Source organism: Platichthys flesus, chromosome 20, assembly GCF_949316205.1.
Source record: "Platichthys flesus chromosome 20, fPlaFle2.1, whole genome shotgun sequence".
Taxonomy (NCBI): domain Eukaryota; kingdom Metazoa; phylum Chordata; class Actinopteri; order Pleuronectiformes; family Pleuronectidae; genus Platichthys; species Platichthys flesus.
The window spans coordinates 13,486,191-13,513,683 of record NC_084964.1 but is presented as its reverse complement, the minus strand read 5'-3'; the positions used below and the strand labels follow the sequence as shown (position 1 = coordinate 13,513,683).

Genomic DNA, 27,493 nt, shown 5'->3' with positions numbered 1-27,493 from the left:
TGTCTTGATACCCATTTCAGAAGGCATAAATATTAAAGGAGGAGAACAAATAATCCAGAGAGCACCAATCAAACTGTTTGCAACCGTACAAGAGTAATTACCATCGAAAATCAACAGCACCATCTCCATCCGTATACATTAATAAATAAGATGTTTGTCATGAAATAGTGGAAATACGTCAACAAATGAAATAACTAATATGTTGCCCAAGACTGATTTTGCTCAATATTTAGTTTCAAACCCCAATTATCAAACTCACCAAGCCTCTCTCCCTCACATGTTACTCTGGCATTTTCAAACCCAACCATCCCAACGTGTGCGGTGGCCTCGACCTGTCGGATCTCTTCGGGCTTATCCGTTCCGTAACGAGCGTTGACAGGTCACGTGGCGCAAAACTGTGATGTCTGAATAATTTGAACAAATGCTAAATCATGGCAAAGCAGCCAGAGAGATCAGCGACGTGAACGGGAAGTGTTTGCGCTTCCCCAAGGCTCGGTGGCATCTGTTCTACATGTGTGCAGCAGCAACATCCACGCTTCACTATATTAATCCCAATTAATTGTGCTTGTATTAGTGCAAATATTTGACTTTCGAGGCGCTAAAGCGTTAATTGGGGGGGCAGGGGGGGGGGGGGTCCCTTTTCTGTAAAGACATCTATGCATCAGTACTACACAGGGTTATTTGATAGGAAAGGTTGGTAGAGGTATATTTCCAACTTGTGGCCGTAGCCCTACATTTTAAAACTTCACTTTTTCCCTTTTGTCAACTTCAGCCCTGCAGGGTTTGTTTTTGTTCTCCAGTGAAACGTGTTTGTGTCTGGAGCACAAATCAGCAGAATAAGACAGGATGATGTCTCCTTAATTCTGCAAATTGGTGGGTTGTGAGTCCAATTACGGTCTGTTGGTTTCGGCCCCAGGCCACCAGGGAGAGCTGTGCCTGTTTCTCACCGTCACTGGAACAAACCCCCCTGCAACAGCCTCAGACCTGTGAAGTAAAAAGTTGTCACTAATCATTACTACAGCAGCAGGCACGGTGAGGGGCGAGGAGGCGTTTCTCAGACAATCCCACCGTCTGAGTTTGAAAAACAAATTCCAGACACACCGTTTTGTTCCAAATAAGGATCTGACTTTATAATTTGACCCTGAACTAAACAACGTGTTTAAACCAGGACAGGATATTTATCACCTCCGCCACTGAGGTGATGTTTTAATCTTTGTTTGTTTGCTTGTTAGCGGGATTAAGCAAAAAACTACTCAACTGACTCCTGTGAAATTTTGTGGAGGGCTGGGGCAACCGCTTAAATCCTGGTGCGGATCCGGATCAGGGGGCAGATCCAGGATATTCTCTTCTTCTTTTTTTTTACTTCCTTTAACAATGCAGTTTTTTGGCAACCTTTTTTTCGATGATTTCTCGGAAAATAGATCTTATTTAGCAGCCTGATATCCATGAGTGTGTGCAATTGCAGATCCAAATAAAAAAACAGGATAGAGTGAATTTAAATGTGGTTTCATAAGGGGGCTGCTGGGCCCTGGTGGAGGTATATTCACTCTACTGAGCACAATTCAGCTTTTTCTCTCCCCAATCACAATTACAGCTGAAACAAGCTTTGCTGACACTGATTTTCTTTCACAAATTGGTCCGTTTCTTTTCTTTTTTTTTTAACCTGGCAAAGGAATTATGCACATGTAACTTGTGCAGGTTGTGAGGTTGCTGGGGTCTGTTGCTTCTACTGGCCATTAACTGGGGATTAGTGCTGGTGGGGGAACACATGCCTTTGAAGAAGTAATTCCTCACACTTCCTCGCTATAGAAAATCAGGAAGCAATCATTTTAGACACCATGCAGATAGCCCCGACAGAAAAGCCCTTGCCTACCTCTCCCCAGTCAAAATTAAGACTTGGAAGTCGCTGCTGCCATTGTGCAAACTTAGCAAATCAGATAATTCGAGGGGACAGGAGAAAACTGAAAAATGCTCCTGATCCATCACTCAATCGGGCCTTTAAACCGAAGGGAGGACCTTTGTTTACAGGCTCGTGGACTCACTGCAACTCAGCACGTTCAATTCACAGTTTCCCATTAATCTGTCAAAACTATATATCCAAGCAAGTGCAAGGCTGTAAATTAGACTATAAATTGTTGTTGGCGGGCAGAGCATTGTGATGTCTGACGGAGACGCTCGCAGAAGTTAAGGGGGACGTTAGTGAGAGTGATGATTGGGTATGAATCATCCTGCCAGGGGGGAAAAATAGACAAAGTTTCAGCTGGTGTATGTTGCAGCACACTGAGCTCTACAGGGACTTCAGGTTAATAGACACAGTTTTCTACAGGGGGGGGGGTCTGATATCAGATGTTTCAAACTGAGGGAATTCATCAACGTGAATTACTTGTACGTGTCTCTTGTGAACTGTGCAGCAGCAGGTTTCACATGTTTCCCTTTGGTTTCCTCTGGTGGTCTCTGGTAAATTGTTAGCATGTCGCCCAAGCCAAACCTCGTGTTGTATATAGCACTTAGGGTTTGTGCACTCCTCCAGAGCCGAGCCTGCATTGGTGCCTGAAAATCGCAGACTCTGTAAAAAAAAACAGAGGCCGTTCGGTTTCACTCGCAAAGGCTAAATTAAAGGTTGGAATTTTGCGCTTGTATTTAAAGTTTGCACGTAAACGGAGAGTTTGGTGGCAGTTGTGCCGTGCGGCCCGTGGTCGGTGTTTACGCATTTCAGTTTGACGTGCAAGTCAAAACACAAACATATAAATTATCTCTTTTATGAGGTGCAGTTCGGTCTTTACAGAGTTCACTTTGGTTTCCCCAGTGAGGAGTCAGTCACTTAGTCCATATTAAATCAAAATTACACTTGATCTTCCAATTCTAAACAGTTTTAGATTATTTCAGATGAATTGTAAAGCAGTGATCAAGCTGTTTCTTTGAGAACTAGCTTGTCTAGATACACCAGCAAAAACTTTCTTTCACTGCCCATATACAGTGTATTATGTTTGTATTATATTGTGAAAACATTCAGGATAAACTCTACATTTTAAAGATATATTCTACTTTGTGTAATACCTAAGTCATATCAATATGTTTATATAAGACGTAGTACTCGTAGAACTAGAACATGAAAACAACATTTCACTCAAGTTTTTGATTGAAAGTGAAATAAAATTTTAGATTTAGTTTTTCGGCACAATAGGAATACCATGCTAAAGTAGCTAAATAATACTGAGCACAGTAAATTATTTTATTACAAACATTAAACCCACATTAAAGGAGACAGAGTGTTCAGTAAGATATGATTTGTGAAGAAGAGTTTCACCTCAACAAAATGTGTCTATGGTACGTCCATCTGTAAAGAAGGAACTCACCCAAGAAAAATCATTCGATTATGATAATGTTTTATGTGTAATAAGGTTGTTTTAGGTTGCAAACACAGTTCTCAATATAAATATAAAGTCATGTTGTGAAGAATTGTATTCAAGAACTATTTTACAACATTACTATATGACATCAAGGTAAAGTATCCATGTTTAATCACTCCATTGATGAGGGCAAATATATGTTCCTGTTTAAAATCAAAACAGGAGCAGAGAGTTGAGGTCGGTTAATATTTGACTTGCCTGTTTACGTGTAAATCAATGCTTCAGTCACTACGATCACATGTGTTTTTTTTGTTTTTTTTTATCTTTCCTTTAGCCCAACACCAGCTGGAGGGGCCCTGCAGCCACCGTCACAGCCCCCTCCGTTTCAAGCTGCTGCCGTCAGATTATCAGCCGCTGGGTTACATGTCAGTCTGCCAGAGATTTGATTAGCGGCATCTGTGAAACAGAAAAGTCAAGGGCGAGCATGGGAACCGACTTATCTGCCTCTGAGCAACTGGTCATTTGCGAGGCCATGTGATCGACGTGCGTGGCTTGAGGGTACTTATTTGGAATAATGTTTTAATGTGATTTAACCATAAGTCTCCTAATTTGTTGAATGAATTACATTTATTAATTTCCCTGCAAATTAAATTAGAATTCTAAAGGATTAGAAAAGAGAATTGGGATATGTGACCCCCTGCAGGCGATTGAAACTCATCTTGATTACGTGACATCTGAATAATAGGCGCCATTGAATCACTTCTGTTTTTAGCTCCACAGATCGACTAAATTCTCCAAATGTTAGATACAAAAGGCGTCGTGTTCCATCTTCTTCAAAGTTCTGCTCCTGCCCTGGAAAAGTAAAGAGAGGTGTGTGTGTCTCCCTTTTAGAGGGGCCTCAAACTTGCAAAGTGCCAGCGTGGTTGTGAGAGGGTAAATAGGAGTAGGGGGAAGGGGCACTTAAAACTGAAGGACATAAGATAAGAGCGAAGGGGGCAGCTGTAGTTGCCATTCCATAAGTGTCCTTAAGCATAGAACTTTCACCAGATGTGTGCATATGAAAAAAACTCTTAATTTGAAGTGTACAGAATTGTGGTGAAACATCACTGAAATAGATTAGGTGCACCAGGCTAACTTGAATGCAGTTGAATTAGGAATCCTGCCTCTGTGAAGGTTGTAATATTCAGGTTTAACTGTCTTAGAGAAATGCTGATTAATGCTTGATATGGCACTTTATCATATAATACAGAAATGTGTTTATTGCCATTGATATCAAATGGGGCTGACAAAATAAAAGGAACAATCCATTTCAACAGCACCACAAACTACATCCTGAATGAGCATATAGTTGAGTCAACACTTCTCTAAAGCACAAGCTGAACATTGAAATCTTAATAGATAGATAGATAGATTACTTTATTCATCCCCGAAGGGAAATTAAGTCCACCTCCAATGAAGGAGGGATTAACTACAGAACTGCTGTATTAGACTGCATTGGATTAGGTGAGGTGTACCTAATAAACTGGCAGCTGAGTGCATACACTCACAAACAGGGAGATGTGGTAGAACGAGCACATAGCCGGTCAGAAGAAGAGTTCAATCAGCTGGTGCTCGTCTGTCGGCAGGCATTAATGAAGGGTCCGGGCTTCACCACCTGTTCTGCACATTCTAGTGCCAGGCAGATGTTTCTGTTGCTGCAGGGGATGTCACTCTGCAGCAAGCCGTGGTTTTCCTGTGTGGTTTGTGCAGCACACATCCACTTCACCCTTTGTAACAATCATGTTAATAACATGTTTTTTTCTGTACTTTGGTTAAATGCATGCACACCTGAATCTGTTCTTACAGGGACGTGCAGGTGCCATGCAACATGATACACGTGTCCTACAAAGGGAAAGGGCACAGAGTGCAGTACATGTAATGACAAGTTTCAAAAGTCCTGAGATTATCAAATTTAGGTTGTTCTTGTTTAGCTGCTCAATACACGAACAAACAAATGGGTCTTACAAAAACTTCATTGTGAAGTGACTTTGCTGAATCATTTTGGCAGTGAAGCTGAGGTGACTGAGGGCGCTGTCAGCTCACATGATGCTGCTTCTTCCTCATTCCTCTTATTAAACTTATTAAAAGAAGAACAACAACTAGAGAAACTGTCCCAATAAAGCTGTTGTTAGTGCTTGTGTTTTGTACTGAACTGAATGTGACAGCGCACAGGTTTTTATAGTGTTTCAAAGAAGTGCTTTTGTAAAGACATGCAAAAAAAGATAAAAAACCAACACTAGCTATAAAGTGAATGAAAAACGGAATCTGTAAAGTTAGTTGCAGTTTAAATCTGCAGAGTGTAGTCATTGGAGCCTGGGCAGCAATATACAGCTAGAACGCACAAACTACACTGCACTACACAAAGTCTATGAATTCAGCTATTTCTTGGGATGTTGGTAGCTACACTTTTGAGAGTGGACGCCACTTTTTGATAAACATCTTGCAATAACAGAAGGTAAACGTTGGCCTGTTAGATGCATTGGGCTCTTTATATAACTTTTTTTTTCTCCGAAGGGCAATTTTTACCCGTAATTTATCTGCACCCACCAACCGTAGAAGACCGCAGACCATAGAGCAGCTTTGTGTCCGAGAAATGGCCGAGGCAAAGGTATGAAAATGTTCCCTTCCTGTTGCTCAGATCGGAGGGAGCGCTGCAAAGGGCTGACTTGTTTCCTGTGGTGTTGACATATGTGTAGACTTAGAGGGGAAGAAAACCGTGAAGGATTTCACTGTCTGCCTTTTAAATGTCTATATTTACAGATTCATTGATAGGTTGCATTGGATGGATGTCCCTGAAATACCTGCCCATGCCACACTGTCGGTGGTTTTATTTACTGTATGATCCCATTTCCTCAGATGCCAGCTTGATGTGGTGCGTCACACGGGGCAGGGGTGCGTCCGGTTAGTTCAGCTCAGTGGTTTGTGGCCAGATGCGGCCGAGGACATATCATTAATGCAGCTCACAGCTCTATTCTTGTCCCTGACCCATATTAAGATCATCACACTGTAATACAACCAATATTTCTAAAATAAAATCCATTTCATGTTTGCTATGACGACTCCAACAACACAGCGGCGCAGTGTGTAATTACTGTTCGACTCCAACTCAAAATAAACCGTCTCCTTTCCTCGGTCAGTGGTGTGTGTTACATTATGAGGAACACAAATGGTTCTTTGTTTCTGCGGCTTCCAGGAGAAAACACGGACGACAAAGTGAGCAGAGAGGTGGGAATGAGAGACCTCAGTTTAGATTCTATGAATGGTCGCAGTTCAGTTCCAAAAATGGATGCTCGCCGTCTGCTTCCGCCGGTCACTCCGCTCTGCTGTACAAACACGTCTTGGTGTTTTTACTGGAACCTGTTTTATCTGTGGCAGTCGTGCAACTGCGTCACATGGCATCTGTTATGTACAAAAAAAAGAGAAAAAAATAAGGTCTGTCATTACAGTAGTTGCTGGAGATTAATCTATAATTGGTAAATGCATCAGTGCCACATCTCCTGGGAAATGAGGAGTTTCTCTATTGATGCTTGATGCTCCTCATTAGCTGCCTCGTGCTCCTTCTGCTCCTTTTAGCCCCAAACTGTACTCTCTGTTTTAGTGGCAGCAGAAAGGCACTTACTAAGAATTTGGAGCCAAGCCATCGGAGTGGGACAAATGGAGCGACCCATTCACCATGGCTCTAAATTTTTTTTAAAGACCTCTCCACTCCGGCTTGGTGCAGACACAAAAGGATGTATTGATGTAAGGAAAGACTGAAGCTTTGTGCTAGCGTGCCCACCAGATCTGGCTTTGGAAACAGCTCCCACAAACCTAGATTCAAAATGCAAATGTGGCACATTTTATAGCGGAGAAGCCTCCAGTGGGTCTGTTTTATGTGTGCCTTGTCGTACTATGGTAACACACAACACAGAAACCTAAGAAATCATAGTTTGAATTATGAAAAAACTTATTTTCTTTGTCCCAATTTGTTTTGTATTGGTTTTTGCAGTTTTGCGTGTTTTGTACATATGCTTTAAAGTTGCAGGTTGGATCACTGAGAAAATGTTGATTGTTGAGTCTCATCCCGCGGACATTCAATACCAACGCTTCATGAGGGAGGCTCACTCCCCTGAGCCCCTCCCACCAGATGAGCACAGGCATGGGAATCACACGTGCAGGTGACAGATGACCCATCCACATTCGATTGAGTTTAATGACTGACTGTCTTCTGGACTCTCCTTTTGTCCAACAGCCGTTCAACGTTGAGCAGCCAGGTTATAAAAAGGCCTAAAGCAACAAATAAAAATCTAAAAAATGTAGAAAATCCTACGTGCGTTTGGGTTTTTCCGGGATTGGCAGAGACGCATTTAGTGGTTAAAAAACAATTCCCTCAGGAAGGAATCTGTGTCTGGGTTTAAAATACACGCATGGGGAGTCTGTTTCAACAAACAAGAGGAAAGGAAAGAACGGTGAGTAAACACATGAATGACACCTATTCAGTGAGAATCCGAGCAGCACTTTGTCATCTTGCTTTCTTTGCACCACCTGCTGACCTAACCCCCTGCGTATTTACTCAAACCCTCCCTGCACCCACAGAGCCATTGTTGGTGTTGCAGGGAGGTTGAAGGCTAGTTCACTAAAACCCAGAAAACCTTTGAGTTATTTCGATCTAGACATGACTTGTACATTTAGGGTGGGAGTCGTGCTTTATTTTCTCTTGTGGGACTGGGTATGGAGGGTCTGGCAGCTCCGTGCACAAACACTGAGGTCATACTCAAAATGATAAAGTGTCCCAGTGAAAACAAGAGCAATCCAAAGAGAGGACTGTATTTGGGCAGAAAATGTCCCTCGTGTTTATTGCGTCTCAAGTTTTTTAAAGAAACCACACTCATCACCAAAAATTGAGTTTGTTTCTTTATAAATTTTGGTGGCTGTTATGGTCAGACAACTTAAGCCTCATGCCCACAGCTCATTTAGGAGCTTTTCACATGTTGCACTGAAGCTAAATCCAGAGAAAATGTCCATCCGTTTCCCCTCTGGCTTTTTTAACAGGGTGGTCAACCACAAAGGAGTACTCAATTAAAAAAGAGAAAGAGAGAGGAAACACAAAATTTGACAAATGTTTTAATTTCTTCAGCACAAAAATTGCCCAATGATGACTTGGAGAGTCGTCGGTGACACAGCGTTATCGAACAGTTTCATACTTCCTGGTGACATGAGTGTACAAAGATAAGAATAAGAGGATGTGACGGGACGTACGTAGATTGGTACACTATGTGCTGCTGCGGTTTTTTGTGTTTAAAAACATTTGAGTTACTGAAACTGCTGCAACTGTGCAGCCGCGGCACAGAAACGAAAACCGCATCAGATCTTTGATGTCTCTGTGTATGGTCTGAAACGAAAACAAATTAAGGCACCCAGGTTACAGTTTCCTATTAAAGCCCAAAATGAGAAAAATGTGTGGCTTTAATAAAAGTTGCCACTTGATCTTGTGTCAATAAATGGCGACAAAAAACTTGTTTCACTGCCTAATTTTGTTTGATATTCTCCAACAAGTGCTTCCTTTATGTAAAGTTTGCCACAGAGCAGCTTCGGCCGATGTGCTTGAAAAAATTAGCACATATGGATTTTATGTATAGTTGGAAAGAAGACATCTCCAGGACATGAACACATAGGAAAAAAGTGAATGTGCATCCTCATCTCTCATCAGGTTTTTGCAGTTAGGTTAGAGCGACGAAATTCTGCTCCCACTCGCATGCAACAACCTGACTTTTATGAATTGCATTCCTCAGCGCGAGATAATTCACTGTGAGTTTAGATTTATGTCTCTTCCTGAACCGTCATTATCATTATCGTCCCACAAACGCCACACGTTTATTACACGTGTGCCCCTGGAGACGTGTCTGAATCACCCCAATTTTCTGTCTGTTGATCTGATCTCGCAGCGTGGCATCACTCGGGTCCTCCGCTCAGGCTCTTTTGGCAAATTTCAAAACCCTGCACGGTTGATGTGGCAGGGTACCATATAACTGAGCAGGAGGGTGGGGCTACCTAAATGCCCTCATTTCACCGCTGGGTGGGGGCGGGAGGTTTGGATTGGGGGGGGAGGCTTTAATTCAGTGGAAAGTGGTTATTCTATATTTTACCCAACCATACAGTGACTCCACCCTCCACACGTCCCACATAAAGTCAGTCCAATATAAGAGTTTATGAATGCTGAAGCTCTCCTCATTAGGTTGACGCTGAGACGCTGCTGACCTGGCAGCACTTCTTTTTAAAAGCGAAAAATAGAACAACCAGCCCAAACTCACCACATAATGATCTGTTGATATGAGTGAATGTACTTCAAGAGCACTGAGGTGGCTTGGCTCAGCGACGTGTGGGAGCACGAATGAAAGAGTGGATAAAATAAAAAGTAACTCGTTAACAAATAGAGAAGAATCGTGTCAGAGAGAGAGAGAGAGAGATGGTATAAATGGCAGGCTGTCTGCATTTCTGCTAGTGGGTGGGGTCAGGTGGACGAAAGCGATTTGGACCACATTATATGTAAAGCTCGGGGTAATTACTAGGTTTGGAGACTCAAATAGCCAGGCCCTCGGTGGTAAACACACTGGAAGTCGAGGCAGCTGCCTCCACAGTCTCCTGCCCTCTTGCCGCCTCAGACACAAACCAGTCAGTGTGCAGAAGCCCTCAGCATTTGGGATAGATGGGGCCGAACTGAAAAAAGGCAAGAGACGCTTCGATTAACCAGTCAAACAAACAGTAAAGGAGGCTTGGAAAACAGTGCAGGGGTTTCACAGCTCAAAGCTATGAAATGAAATGTTTCTTTTATAGATTTCCTTCTTTTTCTGCACAAAGCACAAAACACGTCAACAAACTCTTACATGCATAAAGAATGAATGGGAACCAGCCGTGAGTAGTAATGGACCAAATAAGAGGAACACTTCAAAGCACCATTATACAATTGCTAGTCTGATGCTCACACAGCTTTTCAAGTTTTTTTTTTCTTTTTTCCAGCAAAACACAGCCCTTAGTCTCCAATGAGTAGTAGTACAGGACAACAACAGTACAAGGACATGTCAGGAATTGTCATGAAATGCTTAACAGAAATTTTTGCCTACAGCCCCACTGTGAGGGTGACCTTTCTGTTTTTTAGTGAAACGTCTTGAGTGTTTTAAGGATCGCTATGAATTGTGGTCCGGATATCCACAGTGTCCAAGGGATAAATCTTGCTAGCTTTGGTGATCCCCCTGGTAGTTCCACCACAACAGGGATTGAAGTGCACGGGTTCTGCTATTAGGAGCTTTGCAAACGGAATATTTATTGACTGGGAACTGTTTACTCAGCGTCTGTGTTCCTTTTACTTTACGCCCAAACTGGGTATCTTTGATCTGCCACATTTGCTTCCTGTTGTCATTGCTTATCCTCTGTGATCGTTGCATCTGTCATCCGGGTGTAAAAGTTTTTCACACAACTTAACTAACTCAAGAGCTACAGTTACAGATGCAATACTTCCACATTTTCAATTTATAAAAATGAGTTTTTAAAAGATGGTTTATTGCAACAAGCAAATAAAAAAAAAGAACACACTAGAACATTGTCATCAAACAGTCTGGCAGGCCTGAGTATCGGGGGGCCCCTTTTTTTTATCACGAGTCAAGAGACTTGAGTCAACAGACAGGGACCTGCTGACAAACCTCGCACAATCCTGCAAACCAGCTGCAGTTGGAATGTTTGAATACAGTAGCAGTGTAAACATCTGTTCGACAGAAAGGGTCCTTTACGCTCCAAAGGATAACTTAAAACGATTTTTGGCCAATTACGTACAAGCAAACTACTATGTACGTGTGCAAGAGAAGTGCCCCCCCGCAGTGTGTGTGTGTGGGGGGAAATACCTGTGGAGCACATTCCGACCTGGAGTCATGAAACTTCAGCACAAATTCAAAATAATTAGATTGAGCCCGGTGCGTTACTTCATTACATCTCATGCATAGAATTGGAATTTTCCTCGTTCTGTCATTTCAACTCCTTTCAAGTTTCTTTGGTGTAAAAGCAGCTTATGTGACTAACTCAGGAGTTGCTGCACAAAAACTAATAACTAATGAGGAACCTGGAAGTCTTTGAAACAGCTCATATATTGCTCACATGCCCACAACTATCTACCTTAGGATTCAGTTCCTGATTGCATAAGCCAGTGACACAGTTTTACGTCAGATCGAGTGCAAAAACCTAGGTTAATCGTGCTTCCTGTTTTACCCATATATACAGTTTTCAACTTCCTTGCTTTAAAAGTTAAATATATGGATCTTCTGCCCAACAATACATTGTCTTCATCAAACTATTTTAAATAGTGAAAATCTTTAAATAGCACGCTATCAAAAAAATAAAGCTCTCTGCACCAGCATGAAAGACCCTAAAAAATATCAGTCATTCCAGAAACTGTTGGTTTTCCTGCATCAGGATTCAGAGTTTGGGTCCGTTGGCCTATAAAACATTAAAAACCTTATTCTCGATCAAACTCACAGACTTATCTGTTAACATTTCTTCACTACTTACAAATTTGTACCCAAAAAGTTTCAGTGTAGGCCCACACACTTTCTGTACAACCTGGGCTATTTTGAAGGGTATGCTAAACCTCCATTTCTCTACTTGTTCTGAGGAGTTCTTCTGTGTAGAGTAAACACCACTGGTATCCTTGGAGGCCTGGGTGTTCTTCAGGATCCAGGATTTCACTTGAGGAGTGAACGGGATTCCAGCAAATCTGTACATCTCAGCTGCCTTTCTCATAGGGAACCGGGCAATGTCCTCGTAACGCACTAGCATGTAGCGCCCACGCAGCCACTTTGGCCGCCTGAGGCCGATCTCTGCAGACATCTTGATGTTGTCGCAGTTCCCTTTTAACTTCCTCACCTCGTCATCATCGATGGGTATGTCCCCACCTGCGGCCCACTCCTTCCAGTTCTTGTATTTGGCTGCAAAGGCCACCATGCGTGAGGCCAGAACAGCCCGAGGATCCCGAACCAGCTGAATGAACTTCACGTCAAGACGTGGGTCCTCAGCCAGAGGACGGAGGGTCTCCAGCTGGCGTACCCTCACTGACTTGATGGCCCTATGCTCCTTCTGGAGGCAGGACAGAGACGCCATGGTCAGGTTCAGGGGCCCACAGCGCCTTGTCCTGCAGTGATATCGCTCAAAGACCCCTTTGACGAAGGGGCTGCAGACTGACTCCTCGCACAAAGAGCTGCTGGACTCCCTGCGGAAAAGAGCGCTGGTGATATGGTTTACAGGGAGAGGGTCGATAAAGCTCTCCAGCAGCGAGAAGTCACACAGGAGGAGCTGCTGGAGCACGTTGCGGTACGCCTTGGCTGACGCTGTGGCGTTGGTGCCTCCAGTGTCCAGTGTCAGCATCTTCTCCACGTGCCACAGCGGCTCAAACAGGTAGAACATGTTGTCGCCCTGCTGGTTAAAAAACTCGCCCACAAAGGAGGAACCGGTCCTGGTGGTGGCCAGCAGGAGGATGTGCTTCCTGCCCCTTGTCTTCACCTCCTGGTGCTCGCTGTAGTTCTCCAGGCGCCGCTTCATCAGCGTGAAGGCAGAGTCATTCTTGGGTGGCGTAATGGAAGCATTGTGCTTCAGCAGTATGTGGGAGAAGCTACTTGGCTGTAGAGGGGTCTGGGGGGTCTGCTTTAACGTGAGCTTATCCGACACCCTGTGAGTGCGAGAGGAACCACAGAGTCATATACGCTTTTTAAGTCAACACAAAGAATTCATAGCTTTGAATACATTATTTTACTTGAAGCAATTGTATCCTGCTAAAGGAGTATTTATGAAATATCTGCTCAGAAAAAACAAGCACACACACACTTGCAGAAAATCACAAGCACGCTCCACTGATCACTTAAATGGACTTACCTTGAGATAATGTTGTTTTCCTTCTCAATGATAACAAGTGCCACAAAAAAGACAATGGATATTGTGTATTTGATCCTCATTCTTGGATGTAGCTGTGTCTGGATATGCTTTTACAGACTGCTTCTTAATAGGTTCTGCCAATCTCGCAAGTCTCCAGTCGCCTTCTTAAAGAGCCTTCCAGTTATTTGTATTCCTCGCTGTAGGCAATGTTTCACCCTGTAAATGAAATGCACATCAACCTGTCAGTTACACATTTTGCACACAGGAGCATGGCTGCGAGCACCTACTTGGTCTCAATTCTCTCCATCTACACACTTCTAGATATTCGTTTCAACAATTTGTTGAAATTGGGAAGTTGAAAGTTGCACATGCGAAACTGCACCGTGATGCTGCGTCAGTTATGTGTTTGCACGGAGGCTATTGTCATCCCTACATGACTCTTTTCTTCCTCTCTTAAGTGAGCGCAGCATCAGGCCAAAGATTCACTTGAGCGACAAACACATCATATCTTCGGAAGGTAAGAATAGACAATGGCTGGAATCTGAGACAGTCCTTCCCACGAGGTAGTCCTTGTTATCTTTAAGTGCACCAGTGCATTTCAGGGACATGCCCACCCACCATGCTAGACTGAGAGCTGCTGCACTGCATTTACTGGGTGAGTCAGTCTAATGAACGGTGAGGGCACATATGGGTTGAAGTTAACTGGGTTGACTGGGATGCTCATGTAACCAATACTTGGTCTCATACTGTATATATTCAATAAAGCGCATTAGCAGTAGTTAGATCATGGTACTTTGGAAGAGAACATCCTGATCTGCAGAATCTTAAAGCCCAGAGGAAGCACATGGTCTTTCAAGGTTAACTGGAGAGAGTATAGATTGTACCAGAGTAGGAATTTCCTGATGAAGATGAGCAGTTTGGATAATTTGGGTGTTTTTCTTAGCAAGCTAGAATTGGACCAATCAGGCAACCCAGTGTGTAACTGCAATCAGTAATATTGCATCCCTCTTAGAGGAGTGTGGAGTGATGGCTCACTTATACAGCCTCCACATGCGAAGAGCACTGCGTCCATTTCAAACAACGCAACATTCGCTGCCAGCATACTCCTTTGCGTCTTTTACATTGCCATGGATACATCCACTATGGCAGCACACAAAGATGTGGACTGAGGAGGAGGTAAATCTGTCCTCTCTACAAAGTCCAGGCAAAGTAGCTGTTCCCTACACTGCCCCCTATGACTCCTGATGGAAATGCAGGGGACGATGGGAACGCAGAGTACAGACAGAACGCTCTGTCCATTTCTGTGTACGCATCTCAACTGTAAGAAGGTGAAAAGTATGTGTCGGAAAAAAGGTTCTTCATTCTGCAGCCCCTCTCTACTCTCTGTTCTACAAAGAAAGACAACTTTATGATTCAGTGTTAAATGTCTTGTCCTCCTTTGAATTGAACTTGGTTCCTAAGAACCCAAAAGTTAATGTCCTGTATCTGCTTGCTTGAAGTCAGAGTTGTCTGGGCTAAAGCCTGAAACATGCTTCTGCGACTGCGTCTGCGTCTTTTCACGCCGCTGTGGCGCAAGACTCGTCTTCATTCATGCTTCTCCAACCGTTGCGCGTCTTACAAAGCAATTCCGCGCCAGAACACTAGGCGGAGTAATGGTTTTTGTCGAGACGACCTTAGAGACGCCTTCTTTCTTCTTCGTCGATTGTTTATTTACATAGCCACTGCGGCTCCTCATAGCCTTTTTCTGGCGGACAAATCCGCCAGTCAGTGACAGGTTATACAAGTGATCATACTATCGGATATCTTCTGCCAAGTGCTCTTCTATTTGGTCCATATTCGTTCTTCTAAATCTTCCGTGATTTCTGCCGGTATTATGGGGCGTGAAACCGGAAATGTAGCTCCAGAAGGGATGTAGAGCAGACCAATCACAGCCTTGCGGGCTGAGTGAGCTTGCGGAGCTTTGCCGTAAATTTTAGAAAAGGGGGTCGACACCCGTCAGCACGTAAGGAGGGATACATAAGCACGTAAGGGACCCGGAAGGGCTCTTGCGCTTACGGGCCCGTGAAAACGCAGAAGCATGTTTCAGGCTTAAGGGGATACTGTTACCTCCCACTGCAGGTATAGCAGGGTAGCCTGTAGTCCAAACTACCAGCTGCTTCTTCATGTCAACACTGGGAGGAGATCCTTTCAGCAGAGGCCCCCCCGAGACATGGGTTACTGGTACAGTAGACCATCTGGTGATGGGCTAATGACTTGTTGCTTCCCCATAATGTCCCTTTGTGCTGCTAAAATACTGACTGAGACGGGGGGGGGGGGGGGGGGGTGTACATAAGTACATGCAGAAGTAAAAGCAGTGTTGAAACTGAAGGGGAGAGGCCAGAGCTGTGAGCCTGGAGGCCATTCTGTCTGTTTATAAGCCTGTAAAGGGCAGACAGTGGGTAGTGAAATTAGGATAAGGGAAGCACTAATAACGCCTTTTAGGGAATATCTTGCACATTCCTGCAGGATTAATATTCCTTCATCTTTTAAGATAACTTGTCTCGGATCCCTGATTTATCTTTGGATAAGTCAGTAAGCAAGAGTAAACAAGACCGTCTCCTCCCTGAGAAGTTTCATTTGGCTGTGCGCCTACTTAAAATACCCCAGTTAGAAATGATTGCAGTAATCTTGCACACAGAAGATCCACAGTACTTTTATTTGAACCTGAATCTGATTTTGTGAAGACATTTGTTTATTGGATCTGTCAGGTGCCACAAACAGATCCCTGAGTGCGTCTGTGATCCGTCCTTGTTAAACGAACGCCGGTCCGACACATTAGTGAAACTGCTGCTGTTAATCAGCCAAGCCACTAGCAACAAACAAGCCTTTTACCACAGCACAGCCAAGTACTTGAGTTTGACACACAAAAGAAGAAGCACAGTGCAAAGAATACTCCTGAATTCGGACAAGACACATCTGGAGGTTCAGTTCTCACATCCTGTCCAAGAGACTACAGTCTAAACACAGGGAATGGTTGGACGCTGCCTGTGAAATTCTCCGGGAGGGGATGGCGAGTTCTGTTGACGTGGAACGGCGTGTAATGAAAAGGTGAACGGCCTGTGAGCCGGGACACGTTTTTGCCGGGAGGAAAAAATCAGCTCCATCTTGCACCACCCTGCCGCATGCCACAACCACAAAGGTCCCTTTACACAGGAGTGACTCTGAGCCCCATGTGGGCTGAGATCGGAGAACATAAACTCCCAGGTCATTCACACCTCACTCGGGTCAGTGACTAAGCCCCTGGATGTTACAAGTCATGTAGAACTGGTCAGACAGTCGGCTGCATCTGAGGAAATCACTAAGTCCTTAAGCGCTCAGTTGTCGTTTCACATTGTGCAAGTACAGTCACTAGCAGATGTGAGTGGAAGTTACAGTCAGCCCATTTATCCTGCAGATTATTTCCTACTGTACCTGAACAAATTAAGACGAACACTAAAAATGATTTGGCTTAATGAGTAAGACGCAAGGGGACGATTGCTGACAGAAATGTGAAGTATTTCCTATTTAAGCAGTTAAAGTTTTCTCCACAAAAAAACACGCTACAACAATTCATCAAGAAAATAAGTGGTCTGAGGTTTTGTCATTTGTATGGTAAATTAGATGTAAACCAATTATCTCGGCTTATTGCATCTGCTGTGCAAAGTCAAAAAAAAAGGAGAAAAAAGAACACACACATGAGCTGACATTCTTGAATATTCACAAACCACTGAGGCATATGACACGTTTGATCATCTGCTCATAACAAAACCGCCACTGCACTATTTATCATCTTGTTACAAAGGCTTTTAATAGCTGCCTTTTATTTAATGTACATCTCATGTGAAGACAAATTAAATACCAGCCAGCCGAGCCCAGTTTTGCTTTAGATTGTGTTGTATGCTGTATGTACACAGTATCCCATTACAACACCATGAAGGGGGTTTATCTTTCCACTACATTATCTCACACACACAGTATTTATGTATGTGTGATAACTACAGGGGGATGTGTCCTTAGGTAGAGAAATAACAGGGTTTGGGTTAACATATACAGATTGTTTGACATATGGAGGCGGAGCAGGGTTTGGCGATTATACAATAATCTGTGAAATCTTAACCTTATGTCTATCTTTGTAATATTTATGGTTGTATTAAGTCATGTTATGAAACCATGAAGGAAACATAAAAACTCTGTTTTTGATACCTGTCGCTACAGTGGCTATTAACTTACAACCCTAACATAGGATCCCCATCACTTAAACAATGTACAACAGGTCAAATTAGCCTCTAAAAACACTCTGTCATTTCCGTCTGGTTACTTTATCTTTGAAGTGTCTGAATTTTGCTTGTAGACAATCTCCAATCGTGATATACAGCGCACTCATATGTCAACATTGCTCTATAATTACGCACGCTGTGATAAGAGAGTATAATTGTCTATATAAGGACATCTGAGAGTGTGTTGTTGTCGCGTGTATACTTTGGCATTGTGGCAAAGGAAAACAGGCAAGGGTCCATATTTCAGTGATTCAGTGATTTGTCTGTTATCTGGTGTCATGACACGGTGGGGCTGTTGCTATGGTTACCAGCTGTTTGACAAGCGCAGGGTAATCAATATGGTTCACTAATTATCTTGTTCGATATTCTGTGAATTAGTTTGGCGAGAAATGTTATATAATACATAGTCATCTAAAATATCTATATGAAGTAATTTAAAGAAATAGAGCAGCTGAACGTCAGTCCTACATCTGGGAGATAAATATGTTTGGGACAGTGTGATGATTTTTGTATATCAATATATATGCATGCATGGTACACATCTACCTCAGTGAATTTGCTGTTAGTTTAAACATTAATTTGATTCGAAACTTAAACTCTGCCTATAAATAGATTTTAGCAGTCGTCAGGGTCACTGCAAATAAAAGTATGCCCCGATGGGTCAAAAGGAACAAATAGTCCAATGAAGTCCTGCTTACATAATAACACTTAACCTTAATGAAAACCACTTCCCAAAACTATAAACTGACTTTATTGCACTTTGGAGTACTTCTTATTCATATCTCAGTCCTACCATGAGATATTATAGGTTTTAGTAATGAATGAAGTGTCGTGGGTAAATCTGTGTGTCCATATACAGTATACCCACCATCATGATGACCTGCGGTGTCTGAACCCGTCCTGCCTCGTCTGATGCATGAAGCTGATCACCGTTTCCTCCAGGAGCGAGTCCGCACAGAAGAATAATCCCATTACTCCCCGAGGCTTCACTTCCCCTCGTGTGCCAAAGAGTGATCCGACCCAAGAGAAGAGGAAGAAGGAGCAGAGCTGGTGGAAGTGAGTGAAACCAGTGGATCAGATGGGAGCATGTTGGATGGAGCTGGCTGTAGGTCAGGCGCTGAACTGGAGAAGTGAAGAAGTCCATCCAAAAAGTTGCGTCTTCGGGGAGTCACATGAGAAAGTTTGGTCCAGAGGAGTGGAGTTGCAGGCAGGGGGCGCGCCTCAGCGATCCCCCCCCCCCCCCCACACACACACACACACACACACACACACACACACACACAAACACACACCCTCAGTCTGTTCTCTGTAATTACAAATAATTAACACTCAACCCGTGGGATTTTAAAAACGTCAAGATAAACAACCGGATTCACACTTAAACTTCAGACATTTCTGAAAAATACATTACGTTTTTATTATTATTGATGTGACAACAAAAGGTGGCAGCATGCCACCTAGTGGATAAAAACACATGGTGCGTCCAAACGTTCATATAGCTAGAGTAAAGAGTAATAACAGAAGCTGACATTATTATATTATATTGTTTTGTATTATATTATATTATATTATATTACTTTATGAATAATAAACGTTTCCCAGCCTATTAAAGGGAAATACTGTATATGCACTAAATAGTGAATAGAGGTTAGGAAAGGGAAATATTGGCCTTTTCACTCTAAAACATGTATCATTTAAGCTAGGCATTAACTTTGCAGTTTATTATTTCAGCTTCATATTTAATGGAGGCTCCGTTCAAACACTTTGATAAATATAAACTACAACTCCCTTCGGTCCCGTCGCTTAGTGATGACGCACTCACGGAGAATTTTCACGAAGGTTGCAAAACAGTTGCGTCAGTGAGTTGCGCACTTGTATCTTGGAAGGTGAACGAAGAGCTTTGAGTTTCAGGTTCGTAGCTTCACGTCTCAGCTGCTAAACTAACGTATACCAGCCACGTTCATAGTAAGTTCATGTGTTAAACCAGAACTTTGTCAGGTTCAGTGTCTGAATCCATGACGCTGTAGCTGTTAACGCGTGTTGACGTAGATGTACCATGCTAGCTAGCCAACGTTGGCTAGCTTACTTAACTGTAGCGAAGCGTCACATCCCACTTTGATGTCGCCTATAAATTAAACTGTGTTCTTCCTGTTTGACCTAAAACCGCACAGGCTTCGTGACCTTCACATAGAAACAGAGGGTCAGAAAAAGCCGCAGCTCAGTTCCTGTGTTTGTCTCTCAGGTTGATCCAGGATCCAAACAGTCAACATGCTGTTGGCGAGGCTGACGTGCCTGAGGAGCCTGCCCGCGGCCGGGCTCCGAACCGGGGTGATGCAGGGCTCCCCGGCCCTGAGAGCACCGACCCCCCTGAAGACCTGTCCTCCGCTGCTCAGGCCCCAGCAGGTAAAGCACAGTCAACACACGGCTTCATAGCAGGGATCTCCAAAGTGTCTCAAGATGTCAGATCACTGCTTCACACACACCACTACTACTACAGTAGCAACTTAATTATCTTTTTACTGAACATGAAATTACCCCCTTAATTCATTGTCATTATATCAAGCATAGAGTCCATATTGTTTTGAATATATTTAAATCATTGTTTCCTTGATGTGATATGTCTGTTTATCATTTATCTCTTGTGAGACTGTATGTATATGTTGTTTCTAGATATAAAGATTATCATTACTACTTTTACCTGTAGTAAATACAATATGTCTGAACCAATTTTGGGTCCAATGACATTAGTGAAGCCATCGTTACAAATAAGATTTTTTGCAGCAATGCAAATTTTTAAAACCAGCCAAAAAAATACCCTATTTACTGATCAGATGCAATCTTGAGCTATGTTATTACCAGTCCAACCAGTGTCTTGTTAGTGTGTTTGACTTTTACTCTAATGGAAGTTGTTCTCAATAAGATTACCATACTTTAGTGCAACCCACTGATAAATAAAAGCTGGACAGGATTCATATTTGTAGGTTTTGTTTCATGGCTGCTTTTCTTTCACCAGGGTTTCTCGTCTAAGGCCAGGTTTGGTTTTCGCCGGGGGAAGACGGCCAGAGACCAGCTCAAAGAAGCAGCGTTTGAGCCGGCGACAGATACCGCCATCAAAAGTAATCACTTAATAAGAGTACCATGTTCTAACAATGTACTGTTGCGTAACTGGAGTTTGATTCTATTCACCTTAATTAACAATATATAATTAAAAAAAAATATCATAACCCCTTCTAGACAGAAAGTAATTAGTTTTATGATAAGGTGCAATGGAAGTAAAATCTTTTTTTTTCTTTCCCTAGTCGACGGTATGGGGAGAATGTTTCTGGCTGGAGGTGCAGCAGTTGGTCTTGGAGCTCTGTGCTACTATGGACTCGGCATGTCAAATGAGATTGGTGCCATTGAGAAATCAGTGTGAGTAACAGCTTTTTGTACTAACGGCTCTTAATTTCGTGTTTCAAGCACAGGTCAATTCAAAGTGTCCCATGTTCAACCCACTGTTGGCTTGTATCTTATCTGTGCAGGATCTGGCCTCAGTATGTGAAGGACAGGATCCACTCCACCTACATGTACTTTGCAGGCAGTGTTGGAATGACCGCTCTGGGTGCTGTAGCTGTGAGCAGGACCCCGGCACTAATGGGTCTGATGATGAGAGGATCGTGGATCGTAAGCTTCAAAACACAACACACACAATGACCTCACAATGTTGGAACATTTATTTTCAAATTAAATTGAAAGTTAAAAGATCACCGGAGAGCTCTTTTTCTAATAACTGTACTAATTGAATTAATGGGTTATTAATATGAATCCCTGCTGTTTGTTGTAACCCAGGCGATTGGAGCGACTTTTGCAGCTATGATTGGGGCGGGCATGCTGGTTAGGTCGATTTCATATGAGCACAGCCCAGTGCCCAAACATCTCGCTTGGATGCTCCATGCAGGTTCGTAAGATGAAATATTATTCCATTCTGATGTCCCACTCCCTTATTTCTCCTTTGTAGTTGCCTCGGTTTAACACTAGATGGCAGTCATTTACAGGCTCAGCGGTTCAATTTAAAACGTACACCACATGATGACATATCTGTTTAGCTGTTGTTTATTTTGACTTGGGCATTCATCTGTCTGTTTTGTTGTTTTTATTGACAAGGTGTCATGGGTGCTGTCATCGCACCTCTCACTCTCCTTGGAGGGCCCCTGATGATGAGGGCTGCCTGGTACACAGCAGGCATTGTGGGAGGTCTCTCTACTGTGGCCATGTGTGCCCCAAGCGAGAAGTTCCTCAATATGGGTGGTCCGCTGGCTGTGGGCTTTGGAGTGGTCTTCGCTTCCTCTATCGGTTCGTATGTTGCACTTTCACCCCGTAAACTCCGTCTTAGTTTCACTACACAAAACACTGAAAATGAAACTGCACGTCGTGGAGAATGAAAGGGTGTGTTTTCACCGGCACCCCCGCTGTGCCACCACAGTCAGTGGTCTCAGTTAAAGAAATAGAAGGGCGCAGTTTTTAATTGCAGTGTTGTTGAGCTGAACAAAGTCTGGGCTATATATATAGGCCATTGTTTGAGGGATGTAAAATACAGGCTTCTATTTGCATAACAGCAGTGCGGTGTTTGCCACTGATGACAATTAAAGTATATTATAAAAGCAAAATGTCACTTATTTAAATGAGACCATGTGTAGCCTACATAGTGAATGCACATGCACATGCACAGCATGAAATTTCTAATGTGTGTTTTACTATGACAATGTGTCATGTCTGAAATGTTTTTTCTACACAAGATGAGAACTTCACATCAGTGCGTCATTTTTCACACAATCCATTTGATTTATGTAAATTAATTTCCGGTGCTGTCACACAACAAGAGAATATCTGTATGAATAAATTTCCATGAACTACAGTAATTACTTGTATAAGATAATATATAGCTTAATGTCTTCATCACCATGCCAGGTAGTCATTTACTTATAAAACTTTACTGGCTTCATCATCTACTTACAATTGTCATACTTATAATTTGGTTAATGTTATAGAAAATGTAACGTCATGATGTGAAGATTTCTTAAGTTTAATATCTGTGCTTGTCAGATAGTGTAACTACAGTTTGTATTTCCTCACACGTTTTTATTTATTCGATATTACCATTTCATGAAGATAAAACATTGTACATAACCGTCTAGTCGTTGACATGTATGTATAGTTTTTATTTGCTTTGGCGAAGAAACACAGACTGATAATAGAATTTTCATTATTCAACAGATGTATAAGAAAGTAACTCAGTGGCAGCTGTGCACACTTGAGAGAGCAATAACTAAAGTGTTTTTTCTGTGACACCTCAATTTCCAAACAGAGCAGAAGAATCAAAGTGCAAATTATAATGCTTTTGAATGAACTAAAACGATTTGTTCAGATTTTGAAAGGCAAGCTTCTTTGTAAACAATTGGAGATAGCCATACATCACTTTCATTTTTGTGAATTAATTAGGAAGATGGTTCATTCAGTTATCGACATATTTTCATCAGATATTTAGCTGATTGGTTCTTTATGCATCTAAGTTCTGTTATAACTATAAATCCACCACTTTACAGGAACCGTTCATTCACTCTAACAGAAAATGTCCCTGTGTTTTCCAGGATCAATGTTCCTGCCGCCCAGCTCAGCATTTGGAGCAGGTCTTTACTCGGTGGCCATCTATGGAGGCCTGGTCCTGTTCAGCATGTTCCTTCTCTACGATACACAGAAGGTCATCAAGAAGGCCGAGACGCATCCTCTCTATGGCGTGCAGAAATTTGATCCCATCAATGCGTAAGTCACTCAAGGAAAATGTATTGAACACTTCGAAAGCAGTTGTTTGCAGAACATTGTTATTTAACATATATGTTTATTTATAAAATTACTTAACTCTTTAGAAACACTAGATTTTATGTTTTTTTAAGACAAATATGTGTTTTCAAGGTTGCTTGTACTTATTCTGTCCATCACAACAGCTCGATAACGCCTCAAATTGATTTCAAACCAGATCAGAGTTTATGATCAATTAATGCAGAAAAGCACTTAATATCATACATTTTTTTCTGTAATTATATGTATTTGCATTAAAGGTGAGTTTAATCCTCTTCTTCGTCTTACAGGTGTATGGGGATTTACATGGACACGTTGAACATCTTCATGAGGCTGGTGATGATTCTGTCGGGCGGCGGCGGCAGAAAGAAGTGAACGGCGGCATCCTGACACCAACCTCACTTTGACTTTTCCACAGAGCTGAACAAAGCCATGTTTCATTATTAGCTGCATACACCAGGTGTCATTCTTAGCGCCTGTTCCTATCCAGCTAGTACATAAACAAATACTTTGCAAGTGTGAAGAGGAGGATTGCGCTCTCTGGTGCCTGCTGCCGGTGAGGAAGTCAAATATTTGTGCATTCATTAAACAGACTGAGCTCTCACCTTGATTGGGAACGTATCTGTTTTATTTGAGGGGTCACGGATCATTTTACCTGCTTCAGATGTCCTTTGTAGTGTTCGTTATGTTTTCTATTTATTTTCTTTTGAATCAACAGGAATCTGGTATAAGCAACAGAAACAACACATATGTCAACTGTTTGTAACTGCTCCAAATATACACGGAAATTGCACTTACGTGAATAAAAGGGTTTAAGAGACTGACTTTAGTTCATGTATTTCTGAGATATGTTCAGTTATTTTAATGATGGAATCTCTTAATAAACAAATAAAGTCGATGGTTTTCATCAAATGCTGTGTCTGGTCATTTGCAGTTTAATTTTAGGGTAAAGTCCATAAAATGTAGTAGAGCAGTGGTTCCCAAACTTTTTACAGTCTCGTACCCCTTCAGACATTCAATCTCCAGCTACGTACCCCCCCCCCCCCCCCCCCAGAGTTTATAAACAGAGTTTATCTATCAATTGTCAGTTATCAATCAGTTATTAACCATGATTGTCAGTTCCTAATCGATTGTCGGGAGAATTAACGATCGATTTTTGATTAATCGTTAATATTTTATATTAAAATGCACTATTTATAAGCTCTGTTAAAATGCAGTGAAAATATAGATCTTTATTACAAGGTGAACAACTCTTGTGGCAGTTAAACGGGAACCGCTCACTGGTTACACTTGAAAATAGGCGCTACTGTTCTCTTAAGCCCCGATGAGAGCAGCAGCTAGCCGCTGTGAGCTAGCTGGATTTGACGGTTCTCGACCTCTCAGTCCGGTGGTTGTCACCCCTCACCCAGAGCCAGCTCTCTCTGGGTCCGAAGGGGCTAGCTTTTTGAGCTAGACCTCCTACTTGAAGAGAGCAGTGGACTCCTCAGGCGCTCATGGAGACGTATAGCTTCGCAGTGTTGGCAGTGAACGCAACAGAATTACGTCTATGGCAAAAGGTCATCTAGGAAATTCTTAAGGATCAATTAATCGATTGTCGATTAATTATGCCAATCCCTTTTTTTTACTAACAGTCACTAACCTACCTGTAACTTTTATTGGCAGTGTAATTATTTTGCTGAATATGGGTATACGTGAGTATTTTTGGCAATGCGACTTGGCTATTTAGACTATTTAATATTGAATGATTATTTATAACTCAGTTTGAAAATGTAAATGGGCTTTTACACTTTGAAAACGCAAATAAAATTTCTCCTGTACCCCCTGAACCACTTCGCGTACCCCTGGGGGTACATGTACCCCAGTTTGGGAACCGAGGTAGTAGAGGAAGATATTTCATTTGTCATAGAAAAATCACAGGTCTTAAAATGTTTTTATATCTATATGATTACAGCTTAATTCTATTTTAGCTGCTTCAGTTTCCGGGGTCCTGGTGTTGTTCATGTTGGCCCACTGCTGAATACAGCAGAGCTATTGTTAATGCGCTATTCCTGCTATGTTAATTATATGGGAAATACACCTAATGTAATTTGAATATAAGAAATCATTTAAGATCATTTTCATTAATCTATTAGTTTCTACAAATTGCTCTTTTTAAGATGGAATACATTTACAGAGTTTTGATAGTCATTTTCAAAAATGTCTTATAAAGTCACAATGCAGGGTATTTATAATAGCGTTTTACCAGATGTAAATGGATTTTGATTATCTCTTATATTACATAAATAAATAAAACTTAAACTCTATGTCCATGCTGGGATTTCTAGTGTAACAATGTGGTCAAATTGTCACTTATTTATAATCTAAACAATAATCAAACTTTAGGTGCACAATATAAAAAGATGTATGGGTTACAGCTTGCGATGACTTTTAAAGTAAGTTTATTGACCAACAAAACCAAATAACCGGAGCAGCAGCAAAGATTAATCCTGATCTATGATTTGTCACTGCTCCTATTTAATATCTCAAAAGTTGCCTATGTCATAATTTGCCGTCCTCCCCCCTCAGTAGTGGTGACCAGCCCCTGAGGGACCAGCGGGGGTGCACCTTGTATTTGCCTACAAACGGTAAGTGTGTAGCAGCAGCAGATGACAAAGGCTTAGCATCGTAATCCTCTTGTCCACCATCTGCCTGCTCCTCTAAAATTAAACCTCCAAACCAGGGCACTCGCAACAGATGCTAACATCTGTAAATGTGCAGGTGCTTCATTAAAGCACACATGCACATGGAGCACACAGCTGCCGGCCAGTGTTTCAGTCCCTCCGATCATGTTCATGACAGGTGTGACTCATGTGTGCTGTGGATGGAAAACCACTGCAGATGGGGGGGATAAAGAAGGCAATAATGGATGAGTAGGAGGGGAAAGCCTCAGTGTGCAGGGATCTGCCATGACTGGGGATAAAAGTCACCCTCTGTCAGTCATTTTCAGATTGATGACCAATATCTGGTTGGTTTCCAAGGTTTTTGCTGCTTAATATCGGCTTGAGCCACTGTGTGTGTGTGTGTGTGTGTGTGTGTGTGTGAGAGAGAGAGAGAGACATTAAAGAGCCTTTTGTGTCATGGTAATAAATTCACCATTTAAACCCTCAATACGTTAAAAACTCCAGCACTTTGTCATTGCACTAAAGTTTACTGAATCCCCACTCAAATATTTTATGTCAACTTAATATTTATCTGCAGACATTCATGTTCCCCAGAGGATTAATCCTAACAGCGTCCCCTGACCTTTTCTCCTAAAGTCAACACAAAGTAGACCTTAAAAGTTTTTTGTAACGCTACAACGCTACCAGTATATAACTAATTTGTTCAGTTCATATGTAAATATCAATTATTACATAATAAAATAACAAAGTTAATTTGAGCATACCAACAATATATTGCTGATATGTTCAATTTGATTAGGCATATGCTCGGATAGTTATTTATTTATTTAGTATTTAGCCAGGTTTTTGAGGTTTGTGTCCTTAAGGCTTAAGTATTTCTGCTTTATCCCCTTGATATTAATCTACTTTATCTTAGTTTAATCTACTTTATAGCCTATTAAATAATTGTAGGCCTTGTAGTCTACTTAACTGAAGTAAACAAGTTGTCAAAATTACCTACAAGAAAAACAATTGAACGCGGCAGTTTGGAACAAAAAAGGATTTATCATAAACCAAGACAAAAACATATATCATGTTTTTAAATTGTCTTGTGACATTGTTTTTTTCACAGTCAAACTTCACGTTAACAAGGAGTCGTTCTTGGATTCAGGCCATGGATTTATTCTGGTGAAAGGAACAGATTTTTCCTGGGCTGCCAATCAGTGAGGTGTGTACGAGCGAGTCACTGAACATCACACGCTATTTTTATACCTGTGAATACAGGAAGGCACGACTCTGCACCTCGAAGTGAGTAAGATCAACTCCTTGTGATTGCATATGATTAGAAAGGCACAAGTTCAAACATCCCTCAAGGCCAAAGCGTGAACTGAGTTCCAAAATAAAAAGTATGACGTCTTCGACCGTCATCAGATGCCAGGGAAGA

At 42.0% G+C, this 27,493-nt stretch overlaps 2 protein-coding genes across 4 annotated transcripts; one reads left to right on the top strand and one right to left on the bottom strand.

Annotated features, from left to right (window-relative positions):
* Nucleotides 1-8,473: 8,473 nt before the first annotated feature.
* On the bottom strand, nucleotides 8,474-18,742 carry chst3b (carbohydrate (chondroitin 6) sulfotransferase 3b). Of its 2 annotated transcripts, XM_062378899.1 has the most exons (3): nucleotides 18,444-18,742; nucleotides 13,281-13,496; nucleotides 8,474-13,077 (listed from the first exon to the last, which is right to left on the bottom strand). In XM_062378899.1, the coding sequence occupies exons 2-3, from the start codon at nucleotides 13,358-13,360 to the stop codon at nucleotides 11,853-11,855; spliced, it is 1,305 nt and encodes a 434-aa protein (XP_062234883.1). In that variant the 5' UTR covers nucleotides 13,361-13,496; nucleotides 18,444-18,742; the 3' UTR covers nucleotides 8,474-11,852. The 2 variants fall into 2 exon arrangements, with proteins under 2 accessions (XP_062234883.1, XP_062234884.1); XM_062378900.1 differs by lacking the exon at nucleotides 18,444-18,742 and having other exon boundaries at nucleotides 13,281-14,648.
* A 648-nt stretch (nucleotides 18,743-19,390) lies between these two features.
* ghitm (growth hormone inducible transmembrane protein) lies at nucleotides 19,391-24,322 on the top strand. Of its 2 annotated transcripts, none has more exons than XM_062378343.1 (9): nucleotides 19,391-19,486; nucleotides 19,818-19,978; nucleotides 20,589-20,691; nucleotides 20,875-20,986; nucleotides 21,097-21,238; nucleotides 21,404-21,512; nucleotides 21,719-21,907; nucleotides 23,203-23,374; nucleotides 23,701-24,322. In XM_062378343.1, the coding sequence occupies exons 2-9, from the start codon at nucleotides 19,844-19,846 to the stop codon at nucleotides 23,783-23,785; spliced, it is 1,047 nt and encodes a 348-aa protein (XP_062234327.1). In that variant the 5' UTR covers nucleotides 19,391-19,486; nucleotides 19,818-19,843; the 3' UTR covers nucleotides 23,786-24,322. The 2 variants fall into 2 exon arrangements, with proteins under 2 accessions (XP_062234327.1, XP_062234326.1); XM_062378342.1 differs by having other exon boundaries at nucleotides 19,414-19,540.
* Nucleotides 24,323-27,493: the final 3,171 nt, after the last annotated feature.